At 50.6% G+C, this 21,861-nt stretch overlaps 14 protein-coding genes across 14 annotated transcripts; 6 read left to right on the top strand and 8 right to left on the bottom strand.

Annotated features, from left to right (window-relative positions):
• Positions 1-971: 971 nt before the first annotated feature.
• Positions 972-1,793, bottom strand: CC84DRAFT_1176361 (uncharacterized protein; the record flags this gene model as incomplete). The annotated part of the gene is made up of 2 exons (XM_018180215.1): positions 972-1,364; positions 1,665-1,793. The coding sequence occupies 2 exons, from the start codon at positions 1,791-1,793 to the stop codon at positions 972-974; spliced, it is 522 nt and encodes a 173-aa protein (XP_018036713.1).
• A 2,676-nt stretch (positions 1,794-4,469) lies between these two features.
• CC84DRAFT_1196404 (NAD(P)-binding protein) lies at positions 4,470-5,598 on the bottom strand (the record flags this gene model as incomplete). The annotated part of the gene is made up of 3 exons (XM_018181457.1): positions 5,075-5,598; positions 4,669-4,961; positions 4,470-4,619 (listed from the first exon to the last, which is right to left on the bottom strand). Exons 1-3 carry the CDS (start codon positions 5,481-5,483, stop codon positions 4,470-4,472), a joined length of 852 nt encoding a protein of 283 aa, XP_018036712.1. The 5' UTR covers positions 5,484-5,598.
• A 161-nt stretch (positions 5,599-5,759) lies between these two features.
• On the top strand, positions 5,760-6,828 carry CC84DRAFT_1146375 (uncharacterized protein). The gene is made up of 5 exons (XM_018176551.1): positions 5,760-5,987; positions 6,037-6,266; positions 6,321-6,436; positions 6,483-6,673; positions 6,726-6,828. The coding sequence occupies exons 1-5, from the start codon at positions 5,868-5,870 to the stop codon at positions 6,801-6,803; spliced, it is 735 nt and encodes a 244-aa protein (XP_018036711.1). The 5' UTR covers positions 5,760-5,867; the 3' UTR covers positions 6,804-6,828.
• Positions 6,829-7,334: 506 nt separating this feature from the next.
• CC84DRAFT_1245553 (putative vitamin H transporter) lies at positions 7,335-9,054 on the top strand (the record flags this gene model as incomplete). The annotated part of the gene is made up of 5 exons (XM_018184185.1): positions 7,335-7,538; positions 7,680-7,792; positions 7,845-8,162; positions 8,215-8,541; positions 8,592-9,054. 5 exons carry the CDS (start codon positions 7,335-7,337, stop codon positions 9,052-9,054), a joined length of 1,425 nt encoding a protein of 474 aa, XP_018036710.1.
• A 331-nt stretch (positions 9,055-9,385) lies between these two features.
• On the top strand, positions 9,386-10,303 carry CC84DRAFT_1090704 (uncharacterized protein; the record flags this gene model as incomplete). The annotated part of the gene is made up of 1 exon (XM_018174367.1): positions 9,386-10,303. A coding segment is annotated over one exon (918 nt), but the record flags the coding sequence as incomplete, so codon positions are not given.
• Positions 10,304-11,366: 1,063 nt separating this feature from the next.
• CC84DRAFT_1217574 (uncharacterized protein) lies at positions 11,367-12,272 on the bottom strand (the record flags this gene model as incomplete). The annotated part of the gene is made up of 1 exon (XM_018182908.1): positions 11,367-12,272. One exon carries the CDS (start codon positions 12,270-12,272, stop codon positions 11,367-11,369), a length of 906 nt encoding a protein of 301 aa, XP_018036708.1.
• A 667-nt stretch (positions 12,273-12,939) lies between these two features.
• CC84DRAFT_761528 (uncharacterized protein) lies at positions 12,940-13,271 on the top strand. The gene has a single exon (XM_018187338.1). The coding sequence runs from the start codon at positions 12,983-12,985 to the stop codon at positions 13,160-13,162; it is 180 nt and encodes a 59-aa protein (XP_018036707.1). The 5' UTR covers positions 12,940-12,982; the 3' UTR covers positions 13,163-13,271.
• Positions 13,272-13,382: 111 nt separating this feature from the next.
• On the bottom strand, positions 13,383-14,267 carry CC84DRAFT_1217573 (uncharacterized protein; the record flags this gene model as incomplete). The annotated part of the gene is made up of 1 exon (XM_018182907.1): positions 13,383-14,267. One exon carries the CDS (start codon positions 14,265-14,267, stop codon positions 13,383-13,385), a length of 885 nt encoding a protein of 294 aa, XP_018036706.1.
• Positions 14,268-15,112: 845 nt separating this feature from the next.
• On the bottom strand, positions 15,113-16,285 carry CC84DRAFT_1205861 (uncharacterized protein; the record flags this gene model as incomplete). The annotated part of the gene is made up of 2 exons (XM_018182002.1): positions 15,113-16,108; positions 16,157-16,285. 2 exons carry the CDS (start codon positions 16,283-16,285, stop codon positions 15,113-15,115), a joined length of 1,125 nt encoding a protein of 374 aa, XP_018036705.1.
• A 167-nt stretch (positions 16,286-16,452) lies between these two features.
• Positions 16,453-17,495, bottom strand: CC84DRAFT_1146370 (acyl-CoA N-acyltransferase). Its single transcript, XM_018176550.1, has one exon. It carries the CDS (start codon positions 17,449-17,451, stop codon positions 16,756-16,758), a length of 696 nt encoding a protein of 231 aa, XP_018036704.1. The 5' UTR covers positions 17,452-17,495; the 3' UTR covers positions 16,453-16,755.
• A 368-nt stretch (positions 17,496-17,863) lies between these two features.
• Positions 17,864-18,466, bottom strand: CC84DRAFT_1092211 (uncharacterized protein; the record flags this gene model as incomplete). The annotated part of the gene is made up of 2 exons (XM_018174440.1): positions 17,864-18,347; positions 18,432-18,466. 2 exons carry the CDS (start codon positions 18,464-18,466, stop codon positions 17,864-17,866), a joined length of 519 nt encoding a protein of 172 aa, XP_018036703.1.
• Positions 18,467-18,841: 375 nt separating this feature from the next.
• CC84DRAFT_1217569 (uncharacterized protein) lies at positions 18,842-19,948 on the top strand (the record flags this gene model as incomplete). Its single annotated transcript, XM_018182906.1, has 4 exons — positions 18,842-18,945; positions 19,002-19,315; positions 19,364-19,410; positions 19,475-19,948. 4 exons carry the CDS (start codon positions 18,842-18,844, stop codon positions 19,946-19,948), a joined length of 939 nt encoding a protein of 312 aa, XP_018036702.1.
• A 35-nt stretch (positions 19,949-19,983) lies between these two features.
• CC84DRAFT_761490 (S-adenosyl-L-methionine-dependent methyltransferase) lies at positions 19,984-20,877 on the bottom strand. The gene has a single exon (XM_018187337.1). The coding sequence runs from the start codon at positions 20,772-20,774 to the stop codon at positions 20,019-20,021; it is 756 nt and encodes a 251-aa protein (XP_018036701.1). The 5' UTR covers positions 20,775-20,877; the 3' UTR covers positions 19,984-20,018.
• Positions 20,878-21,050: 173 nt separating this feature from the next.
• CC84DRAFT_1091770 (uncharacterized protein) lies at positions 21,051-21,689 on the top strand (the record flags this gene model as incomplete). Its single annotated transcript, XM_018174411.1, has 2 exons — positions 21,051-21,272; positions 21,426-21,689. 2 exons carry the CDS (start codon positions 21,051-21,053, stop codon positions 21,687-21,689), a joined length of 486 nt encoding a protein of 161 aa, XP_018036700.1.
• Between the last annotated feature and the right edge of the window lie 172 nt (positions 21,690-21,861).

Genomic DNA, 21,861 nt, shown 5'->3' with positions numbered 1-21,861 from the left:
GTATAGGAACATGAGTAATATGATTGATCTCTGCATTTGTAGTGCCCATAGCTTTTAAACAGACAATAAAGGCACGAGTAGCAATAGAAAAGGACACATTAATCGCTGGAATCCTCGTCTGCCAGAATGCTAGCAGATTAAGCATAGCGTGGTTTTAAAATACAGGACATAATGCAGCCATTGCCGCTAGTCCCTTAGGCTCGAGAAGACCCCCATCCTTCGGAGCATTCGGACTTCGCCATTATTCGCGTTAAAATATCCAAAATCTATGATATTGTAGTTACTGAGTCGTTATTCTATCTCTGACCTCCGGATTGCAGTATGTTCTGAATTAGCTACCGAGGCAGGAGCCGCAAGTTGAGACACGAAAAGTAGCCGCGAGCAGAACAAGCAACAGCATGCTTAAAATATTGTCTCTTCTTAAGTAATATGCTGTAGAATAGTAAGTGTAGGCTGCGCTATGCAAATGCGCAATTTTAAGTTCTATAAATCTGGGCAAGTCTCTGCAAAAGGCTTCAGAAGAGGATTTTGTTCCGGTACGCTGGGTGTTCCGGGAGGCATGGATGTACAGTACATTTATAGTTGTGTAGCACCTGGGCCCAGTCATCGACCGAAGAATTGAAACCATGGCGGATACAAAAGTTCTGAAGCTAAAAACCCCCACCTAGTGATTCTCTACTTCATAGATCTCTTAATGATGGAGCTAACTAAACGCTGACAGCGAATTATCTAACTCCCACTTGGAATCACTTTGCATTCACCCATAGCTGGGGCAACAGTGAGACAGACATTTTGAAGGCCTTGAATGATCGCACTTGCATTCAAATACGATCTGTCCCAAAACTAGCGGTTTCGTGAGCTTCAATACTTCGGTCACGACTTCTCCAAGTTGCTGAGATAGCGTTTGGAACGCTGGTCCATGTCCGACGTAAGGTCCGACAGATTTCTTTTTCCCTTCGTATTGCACGGTGTCAAAAAATCGATCGTGCGGGCAGACAGGTGATTGCAAAGTAACAATTGGTCTTCGTCATCTGTAGACTCTTCGCGAGCTTCTCCAAGCACGGGCCAAACATGGTCTTTGTTAGCCTTCTTAAAACTACCGCGACAGCAATAATAGGCCAGGAGCTGATGGAGTTGCTCGTGAAGGATAGTTGCAAGCATGTGCTGGAGTGTGTCTTCTTCCTCAACTTCTGAGACGAGCCTGCTATCCGTGCAGGATTTTGGATGCCGGTTGGAAGAACGAAGATTTGATCAACGTAGTACTGTGATGCGGGAAAAGAGTTGTGGGCTCCGTATGCATTGAGTCTATTGGAATTATCCATGTGGGTAACCCATGCGTATTCGTAGATACGATCTAGACAGCGCTGAAAGAAAATCGTATCGAGCGGCTTGCACAGTCGATTAATGTCAGGCCATTTCCTCCAACTCTTTCGTAGCTTCGCTCACTTCTTGTAAGACCTGTTCCTGAAATGGTGAAAAAGAACTTCTATTCAAATCGTCCCAGTACGCTATAATATGCATCATGACATCCAGAACGTCATAAGCCCTTTCTATGGGTAGAGGAGCCCATACACTCTCTCGTTCATTGTACGAAATCGGCCGGAAATTAGAGCCATGCTTAAGCAGATATTTTTCCAGAGATCTGGTACACAGTTCGAACATACACATTCCTTTTCGAGATTTGCTAGAGTGATGCCATAGGGAAGATCGTTCGCGTAGTTCGCCGGGAATTTAGGGTATTGCGGTGTTGTTAATGGGCGACATTCGTCGTGGGAATCTCCCGAGATGCACATATCGCGTTTCAGTGCGATATTACAGTCGGTCGAGTGGATTGTTTCATGAAGCTCCAGTATGCGAAACAATAATTATATAAACCAACTTAGAATTTTATAATATAGTTCTGAAGATAGAGAATGCTACTATAGATAAAGATTCTTTATATAGCGACTAAACAAAGAGTTAGATCCCTTGTACTCTAAGTGTGTCCACAATGCAAGTCTAAGATCTTCTAATCTTAGTGTGACACCGTATGTGAATTAATTTACGTGTTGGTCTGCATGTCTGCTGATCTTGTAATGTGACTTTCACTGCAAATGGCTCAGATTGTATGTGGTGCATCACAGGGGTACTTCTCGGATAATTATAAGGCTCTCCAGACATAGTGGCGTTGCTAAGGCTCGCCCTAGGACTTGTGCTCGCACGATGCCAGCGAACTAAGCCACGATGAAGCCTTTATAATTGCCCACATCCTTTCTTTTACTCCGGTTTTGAACCCACAATCTCCTAAGTTCTAGCTTAATCTCGACATTCACTTCTAACACATCCGAATTTACCTACAAATATCAGCATAACCAAACCTTGTAGCTTCAACTCGTTGCCCCATCATGATGGCGTCCCCAGAGATAGAGTGGATGTGTACGAGTATTGAGGCGAAGACCCAAAGAAGTACCTTGAATGAGGGAGCAGCGGAGGAGACCAAAGAGCAGTCACTATTGGAAGAAGGGCTGATATCAGAGGAAGCTGCGATAAACTTAAGGGCGACACTAAATTTTCACCAACGCGAGGAGAAAAAAAAGTCGCAAGAAGAAACACAAAGAATCACGAGCACTGATCAAGAATGAAAGGCGGACTTGGAGACAGTACGCGCCGCCCTTGTTTCGCCCTGAGAACAACAGACGTTTGAACTTCTACAATTTTATCGAAGTCTCCAAAGAGACTTAAGTTATCAAAATCTGTACCAGATGAGCACCACTATCCGGATTTCAGGAATGTGGTACTCCGCTAACATTGATGAAAATCGCAATTCTTCCATCGACTATAGGCTTCTCGCGGAATGTTCGATTCGGGGCGGAAAAGTGATTCCGAAGCATTCAAACAGCGGTTTATTTTCGACCCAAGGTTGGACGAGGCATCACGCGGAGAGCTCCAAGGCTTTGTCATTGACATTCGAGACCGTCTTCCAGCCTTGGGAGCGCGATGAGGACCTAGACTGTCCCACACATTGTGCGACAGGCGAAGCCGAGATCCAATTGAGCGTGGAGAACATCAGTAAACCCGCAGATGAGCCAAGCGGTGATTACCATATCACGCTTGGAAAGGACGTGTTGATAAATGAACAAGCAAGAACCTGCGTGTGTGTCGAACACTACAAGACGAATTTCTAAACCGAGGGTACTATGCGATTGCGAGATGGAACAACGATTGAGGTTAAAATCACATTCCCATACAGTTCTGCGGAACAGGCTGTTTTCAAAGACTTGAGCGAGAGCCCATTACGATGGTGGGACTGCCAATTTGCTGCAATCCCAGATTGAATTGATAGTTGGCCAAGAGAATGTTGCAACAGAATAGGGTCATGTAGGAACTTAGGAATTTATTCTTTACACAGTGCATATCGATGGTCAAGGGGAGAGTAAGTTCGACGACAACATACGGCATGAGAAGGAAGCGCGCGAGCAGAGGTAGAAACGACATGGTGAGATTTCGGAACTTCACCCACCGCCAACTTCTTCCCAGCCGCGATTGAGCCGCTTAGTCCCCAGCAACACCCACTTTATGCACGAAATTTACGCCAAGCTCAAGATCTCCACGCAGGTAACGATCGCTGGAAAGGCATACACAACGACGATCAATACTAGCCAGAACTCAATGATCGATGCCTGGCTAGTCTCTGGCTTGGGACCTATGCCATACTCCTCAGCGGGCGTCACTTCCTGCTCTTCGTTCCCCACATCTACCGCCAGCAGGTGCCAAAGAAATCCTAGTTTCAGTTCGGTAGACAGCTGCGGCCAGCTTGTGATGGTTGGAGTTTCACATGTAGTCATAGCGCGAGAGCTAATAGTAGGAGGAACCTCGCGACGTCGATGCTCTGGAAAAGTGATCAGCTTAGGGTTCTTTGTCCAAGGTGATGTGCTCACTAAATTCTAACGATCAAGAATACTAGCTTATATTTCCATGGTCTGTGTGACGTGGAGCCACTTCAACGACGCAGTCTGTGGAACGTGACAGCTGTCGAGGGGCAACGCAGACTTGAACACCGTGAAGGCGTGCCACATAGGCAGTCGCACCTCACGCCACAACGCATCGTGCGACCTTTGGTCAAGGCGACTGCCCTCACGACCAATCAAAGAAGGAACTAAGGCCCCTCTGCTTAGATTAAGAAGCGCCAAACAACAAAGAGAGTAATAAAAGAGTAACATAGATCACCTGGGCATGATTAAGATGTATTCGACGCACGACCATAAGTCATCACAAGTATCGTAATCCACGATTTGCTTCCCTGCAGCCAACTGCAGCTTTCGTACGCGTACCCACATTGGCAATAGCGGGCAACCTGAAGCACCGAGATTGGAGGCACGTCGTGAAAAGCAAACGCTGTAACATGATCGGGACATTTGCTGAAACAGGCGATTCCAAAGATTACACAGGAACGTAGGCTTAGCATGGCTGTCTGCCGCAGATACTTGAGATCACTCTCTAGGTTTCGGCATAGGATAGCCACCCATGTCATCAAAAAATTGGCCGCCTTTCGCCATGACATCTGCGATATCTTCTCCTAGCCACTGTTTCGTCAGGGCTGTCCTGGCTATTTCGATCTCCTTGATGAAGGATCCAGCAACCTGTAATTTTGAGTAGTGCACTTGTTGTGCGAAGCTGTTCAAGACTTACCATAACGTGATGACCCTTTCTCGCTGGGTCTGTACTTGTTGATATTACCGCATTTGCAACGTCTTCGACAGTGTTCGCTGGCAGGCCTCGTTTCTTCCACTCGTCCGAATAGCGGCCTGTGATATAAGTGGGCGTGAAAAAAGGCGCTAGCACATTGACACGGATGTTCAGCTCCTTCGCTTTGCGTTGGGATGCACGGGCTGCTCCTACAACTGCGTGCTTGGTCGAAATGTAGGAGACGACCCCAGTGCCTCCAAAGTAACCAGATGTTGAGGCAATCAGTATAATAGAACCTCGCGCACCATCAGAGTCCAGTGGATTCGACCGCATCGAATGCATAGCCAATCGCAAAGCTTTATATTATTAGCGTGTGCTACGCCAATGTCTGACGCATCTAGGATCTTACTGTTCAGCGTTCCCTTCAGATTGACATCGATCACCCTCTGAGAATCTCTGCTCTCTACCAACTCTCCTCCTTCGTCTTCCTCAAAATCAAAGAAGTTACTGCTCTCCATCATCCCTGCATTGGCAATCACAATGTCCACTTGTCCATACATCTTCTTACTCTCTCGGAATAGCGCACGCATATTCTCCCAATCCGCAATGTTGGACGGGAAGTACATTGCGCGGCTGGAATTGGACAGAGAAGAGATGAGTTCGTGAGCGGCATCTCTGGAGAAGGGCAGATCTGCGATGACAACGTTGCAGCCTTTTTCGTGGAAAGCGCGAACGGTCTGGGCTCCAATACCGCCGGCGCCTCCTGTTACTATGACCGTCTTCGGCTTGCCGTTGGGAAGTTGGAAGGGAGATGCCATCTTGCTACTTCAACGCAATCAAGAGTATTTCTCTTTGTGATGTACAAACACTGCCTCGCTGGTCAGTTCTTTCAACAATCTATATGAAACGAAACAAAGAGTGAAAATCGGCCGCACGAGGTTCCAACAAACTAACGCCAATAAACGAGTTGTCATCATAGACGCGTCGGGGAGGAATCCATCTCTCCGATTCACTGGTGTGGGGATCTACCCCGCTTCGTTCCTAATTCGGCCCTTTCACGGAAGCGTTCCGAGAGGATCAGCATACCTCCTTCCCCAAGCTGGATACCGATTGCCGAGATACTCCAACAATGGTCGCAATAGCCTGACCACACCAGCCTGAACACAACATAGTTACGAACTGGTGAACCAATTCCTGTAAACATGGCTGCAATTGACGTCCCACGAGATCCGACTGAAGAAGAAGCGCTGGCACTCTTCGAGGTAATTGAGGAGAAATTTCCGTCGACGACCATTGGCGATGATAAATGGTATGTCCTTACGGTATGTGAGGGCTTATAATAAAATTTCATCAAGAAGCTGACCCGATCAGTTCGCTGCCATGGTTGCAGGCGGCGGTCATGAATTCGCTCCGCTCTTGTACAAGGAACTCATCAAGCGGCCGGAATACAAAACGTCTGAGCAGCGACAAGCATTGATGCGCCGTATCCGCGAGACTCTACTCAAGCTGGTATCTGTTGCTGGCGTTTGCAAGCCACTAGACGCAATCTTTGACATCGATGCCATTACAGCGCCTGAGGACAAGGATTATTCATTCTCGAGGTATGCATCAAGATGAACGAAAGAGGGTACGTTCAGAAGTTGATGTCTAGACAGAGAGGGGTGGCAGTGCGACGAAGAGAACCGGAAACGCGGATTCGCGTGGCAGGACAGACTTTACAGACACAACCAAGGTGCTATCGATAACGCACTTTCATCGCAGAAAGACTTCGGTAAGATCACACTTTGGTTAGTGATCGCGAACTGACTTGCTTCGAGATTGGATCAGCAAAAACATCAGCTACGGACTTTACCTGTCCGACCATACCATTCTCAATGATGTAGAAACTGAGCTCACAGTACTCGGCGGTATTATGATTCAGAATCTGCCTCGTGAGACAGGTTGGCATTTGAGAGGTACCAGAAGGATTGGAGTGAGCAAAGAAGACGTTGAGACCATACAACAATGTGTGAGTATACATATGAGACTGGGCCAGCTCACAGCAAGCTGACTATGCTTAGATTGAACTGATAGGCAAGTTCTGTGGCCTGAAGCTACATAAGGTGCCCAGAGTCGCAGACATAGAACACGAGGTGTGACGGAATAGATGCAGTTTCAGAGCTCAATTTACTCACTCGATAACCTTACACTATGGAAAACACTGCGACGTGATGCTGTGAGAAGTGAATACAAGGCTCACTACGCGACTAATGTTTGCAACCAGGATCCGATGCTCTCCATCGGTGTACTTGCGTCTGGTAGCCACCACTTTCGTATCTGGACTCGTAGTGTATCAGCGCTAGCGGTCCTTTCCCCACTCTTTTCGGGGGAGCCATCGCGTCTCCGACCCTTGACTACCAACATCAGGAATGATGACGCGGAGTGCGAAGTAGTCGCGCAGCAGATCGCCGCACTTACAGACGTGGGAAACCAAACCCGAGTTTGCGGGGAAATTCCCCGTGGAGAAAGGGCGCTATTCGGCACGAGGAAGCCGGGATGCTGGCGTTGATGCGCACTAAATTGGTGGTGCGATGAGCTGTTACAGCATTTCTCATAAACGGATCGACGAGCTGCATATATGAAGCTGATCTTTGCATTCATTTCCTCCGCACCATCTCACGAGTGCAATCATGGCTACCCATACCGACGGACAGAAGAGTCGGGTCGAGACAGTTGACAATATTGCAGCTCTCGAAGTGAAGAAAGATGTCGACTGGTCTGGTTTCATTGAGGGGACCGAAGAGGAGAAGAAGTTGGTGCGGAAAATTGATTTGTTTTTGATGCCCACGATATGGGTGCTATACTGCTTCAGCTATATGGACAGGACCAACATCGTAAGTACACCACCTGCACGTATTACCAAGTCGAAACGATATATGTTTTTGTGTATGAACTGTACCTGCTTTACTTTTGGATTACATTTGGAAGTATTTTCGCGCTCTTAAATACTCTAATTGATCTGATATGCGCCTTAGGGAAATGCCAAAGTCGCTGGGATGGATAAGGATATCGGCCTCAGCTCGACGCAGTACTTTCTCGCCATTGTCGTTTTCCAGGTTGGATATGTGATTGCAGAGATACCTTCAAAGTAAGTGTCTCTAATCGAGATTGATATGCAATCAATTGCTAATACTCTACAGTATGATCATGTCACGGTGGCGTCCTTCACTTTACGTCCCTTTTCTAATGGTATTGTGGGGTACAGTGGCAACGCTGATGGCGCTCGTCAAGACGCCAGCTCAGCTCCTCGGTATGCGATTTCTTCTCGGTATGATGGAGGCTGGCTTCAGTCCAGCTATTCTCTTCATCATTTCAACCTGGTACAGGAGAAAGGAGCAGTCGAAACGTTTCATGACCTTCCTTTCGGCTGGAATACTGTCCGGTGCGTTTGGTGGCATCATCGCCGGCGCAATCGTCGATTCACTCGATGGTGCTCATGGCATCCAAGGCTGGAAATGGTAGGCACACGCTCTCTTCGGTCAATCAAACTCTTTGAGGCTAACTTGATAGGCTGTTCATTGTTGAAGGCGTTTCTACTATTGGTTGTGCTCTCATCGCACCCTTTTTCCTCCTCGATTATCCAGCTACCACGAAACGACTTTCTTCTGAACAACGTGCGCTGGCAGTAGCTAGACTTCAAGCCGACGGCATCACAAGTCGAAGTGCAGATGGAGAAGTCGCATCCATTTCACACTGGCGAGCCTTTGTTAGTGCGGTCAGCAACTGGCGGGTTTGGTGGCTATGCGTCGGTTACATGACCATCATCGGATGCTACAGCTTGAGTTACTTCAATCCGACACTTGTTCAAGGCCTAGGATATACCGGCTCCGAAGCGCAGTAAGTGCCATCATGCCCTTCCATCAATGAACGGTTCTCACGGATATCAGGTACATGACCGTGCCACTATACGTGGTTGCTTTCGCTATTGCCGTACCAACCTGCATTGTCGCCGACCGTATCCCTTCGTACCGCCCTCTAATGGCTATGCTCGTATTGGTACTCGGTGCGCTGTTCTGTGCGCTCACCGCCGGCATTTACGCTTACATTCCACGATACGTGTTCCTTTGTTTCATCAACAGCGCGATTTGGACTGCCAATCCACTTGCTCTCTCGTACGCCTCGGTGTCCCTGGGGCCGCTGCATCCTGAGACACGAGCCATCTGCCTTGCTATGATCAATGGCATGGGAAATCTTGCGCAAATATATGGCAGCTACTTGTTTCCGGCCGACGATGCGCCCAAGTACCTTGTCGGATTCGGCACATATGCTGGGCTGTTGACATTCGGGGCGGCTGTTTACGGAAGCGCATGGTTGATGTTTCGAAGGTTTCCGTTCCGGTCCGAGACTTGAGCGATGAACAAGGCTTTCGATTTCATCGTAAGCTTGCATCCTCTGGACTGACTGTTCCATAAAAACTCTCGTAGTATATAAAGAGGGCATTTCAAAGCAGTACGGCCAAAGGTTACTCTAGCGACAGAATCAGCTTTAACACAGTCGTCTTCCATTATCAAGTTGCACAATATTCCGGTGCCGGAATATTCGCGATCTAATCTGTTGCCGCACCCCTCCACACTCAGCCTCAGCCTTACCCCACCCCTTGAGCACGTCCCATCGCGCACCAGCCTCTCCATTTTACAAAGTTTCCGGGGATATTCACACACGCACCTAGATTCTCGTCTCAATGGAATCGAAATGCAGTGAGAGCGCAGACGGCGACGAAACGTTCTGGTACCAACCGCTCGCTAACCCCGGCTCATCTATCCGGCTCATCGAGATAGACCCGGACACTGCAAGCGACGGCACAGTCCAGCTCCATTTGTTCGAATCGACGTTCTTAGAAGAGTACACATGTCTTTCGTACGTTTGGGGGCAAGAACACGATGGAGGAGGCCCTTTCCGGATCCTTGTCAACGGAAAGACCTTCAACGTACGCTGCAATCTGAATAACTTTCTCTGTGTTGCGAGGAGGAAATATGCCAAGCGTAGACTCTGGATCGATGCAATTTGCATCGATCAAGCCAACACACCTGAAAGAAATCACCAAGTGCAGCAAATGGGCAACATTTATTCCAGAGCGAAAGAAGTAATCGCGTGGCTCGGAAATAATTGCCTAGCAGCGGAAATCATACCTCGCATCGATAGTCGCGCTCGGCATACTGCGAGGCATTTACCTGCTGATATTTGGTTCTATCTCTGGTTATTTATGAGCACAGTCCGCCCGGATTGTTGGGGTCTGTGTGGAAATCCAAGTGGCAAAAGGAACAAACGATCAACAGCGTTGAAAGAAGCCGTCCGCGGGTACTGGGCACGCGCATGGGTGACACAAGAGATAGCATTGGCAAAACGCGTGCGTCTCCTGGTACATGATACAGAATTTGATTTGACTGCCCTGGACTCCGCAAGAATGCGGAATTTCCGGCCGACTTTCAGAGCGCTCGGTGAATTATATGCCACCAATACTCGACACTACAAAAGCCAAGATCAACATCTTGTAGAGCTTCTCAACAACTATGCATGGAAAGAATGCGCGATCGAGCGAGATCGTGTGTTTTCTCTTCTATCGCTCTGTGTAGAAGGAGCAGATATAAAAGTCGATTATGGCCTTTCAGACGAAAAGCTACTCAGTACCGTTCTACGAGCCTCACGTCTCAATTCTTGTCTCTGCTCTGCACACGTCGTATCTCGATCCATCAATACCAACGCAATCTCTAGTAGAGGTCGTGGCGCTCCGTATTTTGTCAACATTACAGTACAAGCTGCGGATGTCTACTCGTATGCCGCGACACAGCGGAAGGGACGTCCGTGCTGTCCAAATTTCCAAAGCAAAGCCTTCTCAGAATCGAGTGATGGTCATCTCTTCTGTCTTTCGAATGTTTGCTCACGCATGAAGTGGCATATTTTCGTGTCATCTCAGCAACTAGAAAAGAAACCCGTAAAGGCTATCATGCGTTCCAATGAGACCACAGACTTATACCTGGGTGAAAATGGAGGACTGGTGGATATACATGGTTCGCCAAGTGGGCACTCATACACGATCAAGTTTGATATCAAAGTGTTATTGAGACTATCTACAGGGCACAATCCAATTTTGGGGGCATGGTGGAGATTCATAGGATACACAGAGGACTTGGACTGGCCGGAGTTGTGCGAAGTAGCACAGCAGACGGGGGGCAGCAGTAGCGTAGAATTTTTAGATCTTGGTTCTTGAACCGTGGATTAGGAAGGGTCTGTCTTCAGCGACTCACGGATCTCCCCCATACAGAAATGGTTTGTTGCCGTATAGGCCTATAGCACTATGGGCAAATAATATCCATATAATTTCTAGGCATATGGTACTGTAGACCACTATTATGCTCAGAATATCGTACCGAGCTACATCACTTGAGAGAAGCACGAAAGTTTTTGAAGAAATTCTGTTAAAGCCGTAATGCTCACGCCATACCGAATATATGGAGCGATAGATGCACCGGTCAACTATGCACGCGCACAGACCGCGAAGTTGAACAACAAGAAATGTGGATGGAGACAACTCTCCACTAGCCTTGCCCATCTAAACTGGGACTTTTGGAAATGTAACAACATACCGTTCTGGCATCGCTAATATAAGTCAGATTTGATCAGAAAAGTGTGAGCAGAACATCACGTACCGATGGCGGGACAGCTTAGATCCCAAGTTCGCGACGCAGCTCGCCCTCCTCGTGAGTAAGAGAGACGACGCCACCCTTGGTTTGGTTGAGCTTCTTGGTGAGGGCACGAACGCGAGCATGATACTCTAAGTCCGCCTTCTTCTCCTGCTCGTACTGCTCACGCTCTTTAGCACGGGTGGCCATGCACTCGGCGTTCTTGCGGGCGTTGGCGTGCTTTTGATCGATGTCGGCCATGGCCTGCTTCAGGTTCTGATGCTGATTGAGATAGCGGGCGAACTCAATCTCATCCTGAGCGGTCCCAATGGCGCGCTGGAAACGACGGCGAGCGAGGTCGTTCGCGAGGTACTGGAATATGGGATCAGACGTGCCGAGCGAGGTCACCATGGCTGTGAGGTTCTCATATGAAACCAGCTCGTTGGAGATGGCGACTCGAAGGAAGCGGGCAACATGATCGACGTGGGCCGACATGCCCAAGGCAACACCAGCGGCATAGACCTGGACGTTGTCCAGGAAAGACTGTCCGCCCTTGATGCGAAGCGGCTCAGCGTTGCCGATAGCCTTGTTGGTCGTGGTAGAATTGAGTACATGCTTCAAGGCTTCCGCAGTCGCGCATCCAGCGGGAAGATTGACCTGCTTGCGCTGAGGCATATGGCGGAAGTAATCGTTCGCCTTGTTCGAGGTAGCAATGAAGGCACGGACGGGGACATTAGGGTGGACCATCTTGCCACCCAGGACAACAGAAACCTTGGGACCGCGAAGAAGACCAAGGCCTTGATCCACGGTGAGCTTGTTGAGGTCGATAACTCCAGACAGCATGCCATCGACTGGCGCCTTGGTGTCGACAAGGGCCGCGAGGCCGGCGTTGTGAGCCTTCTTGTTCTTGGTGACGGTACGAGAGACGACGCTCTGGAATTCGCTCATATTTGGAGCTTTGCTGGAAGATTCAATATTTTGAGTGTTGGAAAAGGTCGGAATATTTGAGAGGTTAACGGCATGTATTTCGAACCTAAGTAGAGTGTTGGATGGTGTTCTGAGTTTTTGGGGTTTCTCTATGTAGGAGCTAACGAACTTACATAGTCCTGGAGCGGGTTCATCATGAAGAACTTTGACATGCGCGTACGGGGCCACTGTGAAGTCACTATGTTGGGACAATGCTCAGCAGTGAAAGAATAGACCTGTGGTCCAGAATGAACCTTTATCGTCTCGTGGCGCAGCGCAAATTGTATGTCCATAATGCATGGAGCATGGTTATAACGACTTGAGGCAACACACACACGCTTCCGCTGGAATTTGTGTTCTCGGAGCCTACCAAATGAGATGAATCGAGCGTGTTCGCCACCATCAGAACTAGGCCACAAATGTCGCGGGTGATGTCGGATGGCAAAGGGCATACAATGATGCCCATATAAAGATAGTCAGGTCATAGAGGAGTACTCATATAGCCTGGCTTTATACTTTTGAAAATACAACCCAATTTAAAAAAAGACCGTTTCAAGCTTGATAGTTATATTTGTAAAATTTAACCGACTCTCCAATCTCACAATCGTAGAGCCAAACGCTTCATGATTTTGAAAGACTAACTTACATAACCGATTCAGTGTCATATACAAACACCGACATGTCTCTTTGGCATGCTGAAGAGCTGGATCACATTCGTCATATCAGTTTACTTCCCATACACATCGCTAGCCAGATTGCTGTCTGGCTCGCGCGAGATAACGCACAGGAAAAAAGCATCTTGGGCATCTAGTCTACTAGCTCGCCCAAGGTTCATTCGAGAACAAACGTACATCACCCTGTATAATATGTAAGATTTTATGATAATCGATTCGAAAAAGCTAAAGTATGTGTGTAGCTTAAGATTGTTCTCAAGCGGCACGCCAATTCCTGGCGCATGCGCTTGAGAAACGTGAATTCAACAATCATACTCCAGTCTCAGGCATTCGCACCAACACTGCGAAGCCTCATGCGCGAGAAACCATTTGGCTCTCTGATACCAATTCATATAACCAAGGGGAGATCAGGATGGACCTAAACGCCCATGCCATAACCACCAACACGCCCACCACGAGCAGCCTTCAGACTGGCCTCGAACTCATCGATACTGCGCTTCTCCTCCTTGGCGCGGCGCTCCTCAATGATGCGCTTCTTGTGCTCAGCAATCGCAGCCTCCTTAGCAGCCTTGCGCTCGGCCATGTACTTTGCGTCCACCTCGTCCATGGCGCGAGCAAGAGTGTTATGATTGGTCAGGTAAGCCGCGAACTCTTCCTTGTTGGGGATCTCCTTCTTGTGGCGGCGGCGAGCCAGATCCTTGACGAGGTGCTTGTAGACAGGGGTGTCCGGGTGGAAGGCGCCTTGCATCGCGTCCAGCTCGTTGAAGGTCGGGATGGTGGAGTGGTCGTCCATGTATGCGTGGAAGTACGCCGCAATGTGGGACACATGTGGGCGCATGTCGAGCACGGTAGCGGCGTGATAGATCTTGCACGCCTCTACAGTGTTGTTGCCCATGGGGATGGCGCGAACCTTGTTGCCGCCCCAATATGCGACAGACATCCAGCCGATGATGGTCTTGAGAGCTTGAGGATCAGCACGCGCAGCCGAAGGAACAAGCTCGAGCACGGAAGTCGTACCACGGGACTGAATGCAGTCGTTGGCCCAGCCGGATACAGCCATGAAGGCGCGCTTGGGGACTTCGGCGAAGCGGTTGCCTCCACGAGTCAGGGTAATATTAGGGCCCTCCAACAGGCCACAACGCTGCTCGCGGGAGAGTTCACGAAGGTCAACGGGGCCCTTCATGACCTCGGCAACGGGGTGCTTTGCGGAGACCAATGGGTTGAATTCGAGTGCCATGGGATTAATGGGCGCGGTCTGCTTGTTCATGGCCGAGGCCATAACGGATGGGCGGAAGTAAGACATCCTTGGGTTGCTTCTGTTGGTTTTTTGTTTTGAAATTGTGATTCCGAATTCGAATTGGGTGAACAGGTTTGTGTTCGGGATACTGGTGAACAGTCGAGTGTGGATTGGAGCTATGTGGACGCCAGACGAGGCGTTTACATACGGACTTCGCAGATCGACTTCATGGACTCACGAGCTATGGCCTGCCAAGATGCTTCGTCAGTGAAAGAGCAAGTACCATCTAGAAACAAAGGCCATAATAAAATCTAAACTAGAGTTTAGCATTATGGCTTGAATTAAAGACATTGTGAATATACGAGGCCGGACATGAAGCCCAAGTGTAGTATAACAGACTAAGTCCTCTCAACCGTCATATAGAGTTCGCGGAACAATGGCCAAACGCGCAAGTAATTCTGTCCAAGAGAAATCGCCTGCCAGATGACGAGGGTTTCAACTTTGGGAAGGTCACCCTTTCAGCCAACATATCGAAAGGAACATGAGCTCATTTCGTGCATACATCCTCCATCATTTTATGCTTATACCTACAGCTCATGTGTTCTGAGAAATCTCCTCGTAGTTCCTAGACTGGCCGTCTACAGCGAGATACAGTCCAAAATAATGACCAATTGAACGCAGAAAACTTAATATTTACCGTCGATAACATTCATTTGGCCATGAAAATTATGCTACACGAGATCGAAACTCTTCTCATACTTCGCATATTATCTGGTATTTTATAGGGCATGTCTGCAAGCTGTTCAAAGAGTTAACGGACTTCTCCCTCTAGCTCAGAAAATCCCAATCCACTATCGCAACTTATCAGTTGTATATAGCTCAAAACATTCCAAGCAGTCCTTCCGTTAGTGTCACAAGTGATTGGCAGGTTTTAAAGTACGAATAATGGGCAACAGTGTTGAACCCTGCTCCCAAAGTGCTTGGTACAGGACCCTGACGGGGTCAGGGCTCTCAATCCACATCAAGATGGCTTCCTTCGCCGAAATATCTTCCTCTGGAGCCGGCGTGTAGTCATCTTCTGGTGCTGGCGTGAAAGCGCCTTCTGGTCCCATCTGGTACTTGCCATCTTGTCCCAGGTAGTCGCCTTCAGGGTGCACCTGATGGTCGGAGTCCCGACGGTTGCTCGCAGCCCTGCTCCGGAAATATTGATCAGCGGATTCCATGCGGTTAGAAAGGTCGGGGTGCTTCTTGAGAAGCTTGAAGAACTTCTTCGAATTCTCGATCTGGTTGTTGTATTGCAGGTATGCTAGACGATTTATCATTGCCGTCCAAAGAGGATCCTTCGGATGGGTTTGCATTGCTTCAACATACGCAATCTCCTTGTGCTGGGGCATGCCTGTTCGAATGTAGTTGACGTAGTATTTCATAATACTTTTTGTGTACTTCTCCATGCCCAAGAGGCGTGAGGCCCGAAGAACTGCCACATCCAGTTCGAAATCGCCGACCTTGATATCTTCACGTGCTTGTGCGATATTGCGCTGGTAATGGTTGTGGAGCAAAACTTCGCGCGCTTCGAAGGTTTTGCATGTCTCACGCAGCCAGTGCTTCAGCAGAGTATGAATAGCCTTCTTCGTCAATTTTCCGGCACGGAAATTGAACCGGGTACTCTCCGGGTTAGCGGTGAAGTGGGCGTTCAGTGTTCGGGACACTGCCATGGCTGCACGCTTTGAAGTAGTCAAAGCTGGCGTGGCGCCAATGTAGATAGTGATCTTCGGTCCCTGCATCATGTACATTCTTTCCTGTCGTATCATCAATCTCCAATCTTCCAGGTGCTGATGCACGATCGCATCGAGCTTTGGCTCCGTGGAAGAGGAGGCGAGTCCAGGCGGGATTGTACTTGGTATGGCCTACACAGTCAGTTCATGAGCTATGAGACAGTGCCCAGATATACTCACAGTGCGTTCAGCTATGGCAGCCACGGGCTCCGTACTGGAACATGGCAATGACAAGGCTGATGTCTCCATTGCCGATCCGGATACGCGGGGTCTACCCCAAGAGATTTCGGGCTTGCTACGCGACGCCATTCTGTGCTATGATAAGGTGTTTGCGGAATAGAAGTCAGAAGAATGCTCCTGAGGTAGGCTCAGCGAGTAACGAGAACGAAGTCGTGCACAGCGACACGCGCGAAAACGAGATGCAACATGGTGTCAGAACCCAAGCAGAAAAGATGGTTTGGAAAGAAGGTCTGATTGCTATCTCACGTCGAGCGTTTGCAACACTTAGCGCGTTTCTATGGTGACGGTGATGGTGTTGTCACGAGCCAGAGAAGAAGTTACGATGTTCCTGCCGAAAGCAGATGCAGTTGCGGATTCGAGAATGTTCGTCGCCAGCAAATCCGTACCACTGTAATTCTAGTCCAGAAGACTGCACCAAAACAAAATCTCTAACCTCTTCTTTATCTGTATCTTTCGCCCTTTCTTCTGCTCTTCTTTCTATCTATCCTTTGCTCTGTCCATTGCTCTATCTTTTCCTTATCGTTTTCTTTATCCCTCGTCTACCCCTGCCTGAACTCCTCCAACCTCTTCTTCTGCCTTCCCCCCTCATCAAAATTCCTCTCCTCCAGCCACCCCTCAAACGCCTCCCTCACTCCCTCCCACTCCCCATCCACGATACTAAACCACGCCGTATCCCTATTCCGTCCCCTTGCAATCATATGCTGCCTAAACGTGCCTTCATACCTAAACCCCAGCCTCTTCGCCGCCTTCATACTCGGCTTATTTAAATCATTACACTTCCACTCGTAGCGTCGAAAGTGGAGAGTATCGAAGACATAGGATGCGAAGAGGTACTGGACTTCTGTCGCCGCTGGTGTACGCTGGAGAGAAGGGGCGTATAGGATGGACCCGATTTCGATGACGCGGTTTGGAGCGTCCATGCGCATAAGCGAGGCTAGACCGACGGGTTGAGAGGTACTGTTCAGGAGGATGGTGTAGGTCCAAGGGTTTGTGGTCTCTGCCTTCTTGGCTAGGGAGACGCGGAACTGGTCGAGGGACTCGGGCGGGTCGTCAAACAAGTAATCGAATAGGGAAGCATTTTCGGGGCCGGAGACTTGTGCGTAAAGGGCTTCGGCGAAAGAAGGGTGTACAGGTACGATGGTGACATGTGTGCCTGTGAGCTTGATGTCGTAGGTTGGGATGATGACGGGAGTGTCTGGAACCGCGGCGCCCAATTTTCCGTCGTTGGAAGACATTTTGTGGTGATTGTTCAAGCCAAGATGTTGTAAGATGCAGGTACATATACTGGACCCTTGCTATGACTGTATTCGTGAAGACGTTCGCTAGCGCCGATATCCGCCAATAGCCCACTAACCGCGCGTGTATAGCGTCAGAGCTGTTGCGACGTCAGAACCACGAACCATTGAGCAATATCAATACGCTCCACTTCACTTTCATGGTCACAGGTGTAGAGGTGGGAGTATGCGGAGTCAGCCAGCACTGTGCTTATATAGTCGTAGTCAGCTAATCCTCAGAAGAATCAAGTCCACACCTTCCGCAATAGCTCATCGCATCTTCACTTCTGTCCCCAACCTCTTTCGCATGTACCAACTACCCGCTTCACCCTCCGACTCACACCGCGTGGGGTCCTACAATTACATGGGCCCCTCACCACCGGAGGCCCTCCCCAAGCAGCACTCCATACCAACACATACCCAGGAAACCGATCAAGTTCACCAACGAGCTCACGCCATGCAAAATACCAAATTGCCTGTTTAATGCCTCCATCTCCTTGCTATGCGGTCCCTTATCATAGCTCTTCTTCCCATCCTTCGTCTCCTGGTGCTTCCTCACTTTCATGATCCTCGTCGTCTCCGGCCCTACATACAGCAGATTAACCAACGCAGTAGTAAACATGGTGCTCGTGAGCCAGAACGCCAGACCGTCGCCGCTGGCCTTGTATGTCCACAGTGCCGAGGGTCCGCCGGGGTAGGTCAGGGCCATGAGCGCGGGTGTGACGGTTTGGAGCGTGAAGTAGGCGGGGAAGGTGGCTTTCTGGAGGGTGGAGAACATGGGACGGGGGAGGGCGCGGAAGGCGACGATGCCGCCGATGAAGGACTGGAAGAGGGTGCTGCCGAGGAGAGTTCCATAGCTGGAGTGGTGTTAGTCAGAGATGGATAGAGATGCGGGCGCGCAATTTGAGGATAGCATCGCAACACACCTTAGCAGATGATACGCCGCCGGGTTCTTGAAAGAAGCAAGGGATGTCATGGTTGTTAGGCTAGCTCAGTTCGAGCGAGCGGACTGTAGATGTCGACGTGTGACGAGTCAAAGGGTAATACAAGATGTGTGCTACCAGCCAAATCTACAGGTCCAAGTGCAAGTGAAAACGTCCAGCTACGCCACAGCTGTTCAGTGGAGTGATTGTGGAATGCTGAAACCGAGGCTGGTCCACCCGATACATTATGATACATGACGCGTTGACACGCGACAACCACGCTAGTCCTAACCCCGGCCACATTTTCTTATCCCCGCATTTCCTCACTGCCCCACCATAAACACCCAAATTCTACCACGGAGCCTCACATCACTTGTCACCTTTCCCCACGGTCTTTTCCCTCCGGTAGTATCCTCACGTACATACCAATGCTCCTCCCCTCCCTCGTCACCCTCCGCCACCCAACCTCGCACGAGCTCACGCCCGAGGACATCTTCGAGAGCAGCCTGGGTGGTGTCTTTGTGAACGATTTGTACGACCCTTTCCCCTAATACACGCCTTGTCTCTCTCTTCTAACTTAAAGCAAAGACAAAACCAACACGGCGACGACCCCACAACCACCATCCTCTACCGCCCCTCGAACCCCGCCTACGCCGAAATCGCCCTCCACCCCGCCGATGTCACCGGCGAGGAGCAGCGCCGTAAATTCGCGCACTACCTTTGGAATGCGGGGATCTTGATGGCGGAGCTGGTCGGGGGGCGGCCTGCTGGGGACATGAAGCATGATGTAAATGAGCTGTGGGGCGAGCAGAGCCGGTGGCGCGATGGGGAGTGGTGGACAGGGGAGGAGGAAGAGGCCAAGTGGGCGGTGAAGGGAGAGACAGTGCTGGAATTGGGCGCAGGTGCGTGAGCAGTGGAATTGGAAGAGATAGGCAGCTGATGGATTGTAGGGGTTGGACTGGGCGGGATTATGAGCGCTGTAACTGGGGCAGCGGAGGTGTGTATTTCTTTCGCACACAATCTATTTAAGTAGGGGAAGTAGGCTGACTGACGTCCTACAGGTCGCTATAACAGACTACCCCGCGCCCCCGATCCTCGAGACCCTCCGGAAGAACGCAGAGACGAACATCCCCGCGGAACAGAGGGCCCACACCGCTGTCTACGGCCACCAGTGGAACGTCCTAGACGATGAGTTTTCAACATCCCACGCGCACCACTACACCCGCATCCTCGCCGCAGACTGCCTCTGGATGCCGCACGAGCACGAGAACCTCGCACAGTCCATGCTGCATTTCCTGTCCGACTCGCCAGACGCCCGGGTGTATGTGATCGCCGGGTTCCACACGGGCCGCGCGAAGGTGGCTCCGTTCTTCGAGGAGACAATACCAGAGGTCGGGCTGGAGATCGAGGAGATCTATGAGATGGATGCGGAGGGGAGGCGGCGCGCGTGGGCGGCAGAGCGCGACGGCGGGAGGGAGGACGTCGGCGAGCGGAAGAAGTGGTGTGTGCTCGCGCGGCTGCGTCGCCGTAGATAGCCTCTCCATGAATACCCTCATCCCAACTTTCCAAATAGACTAGCGTACGACCAAACATGCGCATGTCCTTTCACCTCCTCTTGAAGCACAGCGTGCACACGCTGCTCCCCGTCTTCCCCCCAAACGTAAAACTCGGATACTCGGCGCGATCCTCGTACACCAGCTGCCCACCATCGAACCACCCCTTGACCTCGTCCTCCGTCCAATTACAGCTCGTAATCAGAAACCTTCCCCCCTTCTTGACCAGCTTCTCCACGGCCTCACGATACCCCTCGGCCACCCGCCGTCCCTGCGCATCCACCTCCTCGCTCAAACTAATCGCATCAAACGTCCCTTTGTCAAGCACGACATCGAACCCCTCGCCCAGCCACTCCCCCTCCGCCTTCCCCTTCAGAATGTCGAACTCGCGGAACTTCACGTCTTCATACTCCTCTCCCTTTGTGGCTTTGATCTCCTCCGCCAGCCTCACACTGACCCCCGAGTAGTCCACGCCCACCATCTCGCCCTCCCACCCGTCCTCCCTCAGCGCAAAAAGCAGGTGCCCGTTTCCCGTCCCCAGATCGAGGAACCTGCTCGGCGCCACGAAAGCCTCGTCTTCTGCGCCTTGCGCGACTTCCCCGTCTGCTTCTTTGTGGAGGACGTCGGCGTCGGCGAGCGTCTCGAGGAAGGCGAGCATGCGCTCTTCGGCGCCGGCGTCGGCGAACCAGACGGTGCCTTCGTCGGCGGGGTCGGCGGTGAAGTTGGACAGCTCGGTGGTGTAGGCGGTGTCCCAGTAGGCGCGTGTGCCGAGGGCGGAGGTGTTGAGGTGTTCGGGTTTCTGTGCCATTGTGGGCGGTGGGTGTGCCGACGGCCGAGCTGTGGACGTGGATGCAAAAAGTTGAGGTGTATTATGGAGGGGTCGATGCGCGTAGGAAGAACCCCGGCCCCTGCACTAGCTAGCTCAGCCGAGGGGCAGATTTTCGCGAGACCCTAGCAACGTGACGTTCGGCCGATTCACCCTTCGTAAAACACTTAATACCTCAATCCAGACATCAATCCGTTCACTCCCAGTCCCCCAGGCCTTCTCCTCTCCCCCAACACATCCATCCAACCAACCACCAAAATGGTCCACTGGCTCGACGTAACCCCCGAATACAACACCTCCCCGCTCATCCCCCTCTGCTTCGTAACCGTCCTCTCCTCCTACGGCCTCTACATGTCATACCAGAACATCACGCGCCTCCAGGAGTACGAAGACCAGGCACAGAAGCTGTCGAAATGGAGCAACACCGTTGCAGCGCGGTTGAACAAGACGAGGACGACGCAGACTAGTGGGACGATCGCCGTACGTCATCCCCTTCCCTTTCCCTTCCTCCAAATCTGCACAGGCAATTCCCAAGAAGGTTTTGTTTCTGTGGATAGCAAGATTGAATGTTAGCTTGGTCACGAGTTAAACGTAATGGGAAGAAAGACTGATGTTAATGGTTCCGTGCGACAGATGGTGCTGTCCACATTCTGCTCGCTGCTGTTGTTGCTTACCAAGTTCGGCATCACGACGCACGTGGTGCTCGCCCTCATCTGCACGGCTGTCAGCGCGCTGGCGCGACTGCACATGAAGACGTTCTGGAACGAGAAGGAGCAGGTCAGGATCCCGCTGATGGGCAAGTTCAACGAGGCGGTCAGCGGGAGCGAGGAGGTGGTGCAGTTGCTGGGGGGGATCACGGCGGCGTGGATTGCGGCGGGGTTGCTGTCGTTCTTTTAGGCAGGCAGAGGAGTTGGGTAGATGAGAATGGTATCTGCTTTTCCACTTGTCCATCTGAGCCGCGCTGTCGGAAGAGCCTGGGGTACACGACCGTCCGTGGAGGGAGAACTCGCTCTTTGGATTGGACAAGCCTCCTCCTGTCCACGTCATACCTCAACCCCCTATCCTCTCC

This window comes from Paraphaeosphaeria sporulosa (assembly GCF_001642045.1).
Source record: "Paraphaeosphaeria sporulosa strain AP3s5-JAC2a unplaced genomic scaffold CC84scaffold_5, whole genome shotgun sequence".
Taxonomy (NCBI): Eukaryota; Fungi; Ascomycota; class Dothideomycetes; order Pleosporales; family Didymosphaeriaceae; genus Paraphaeosphaeria; species Paraphaeosphaeria sporulosa.
Note: the sequence above shows the minus strand (reverse complement) of the source record. Positions and strands in the feature narration are given on the sequence as shown.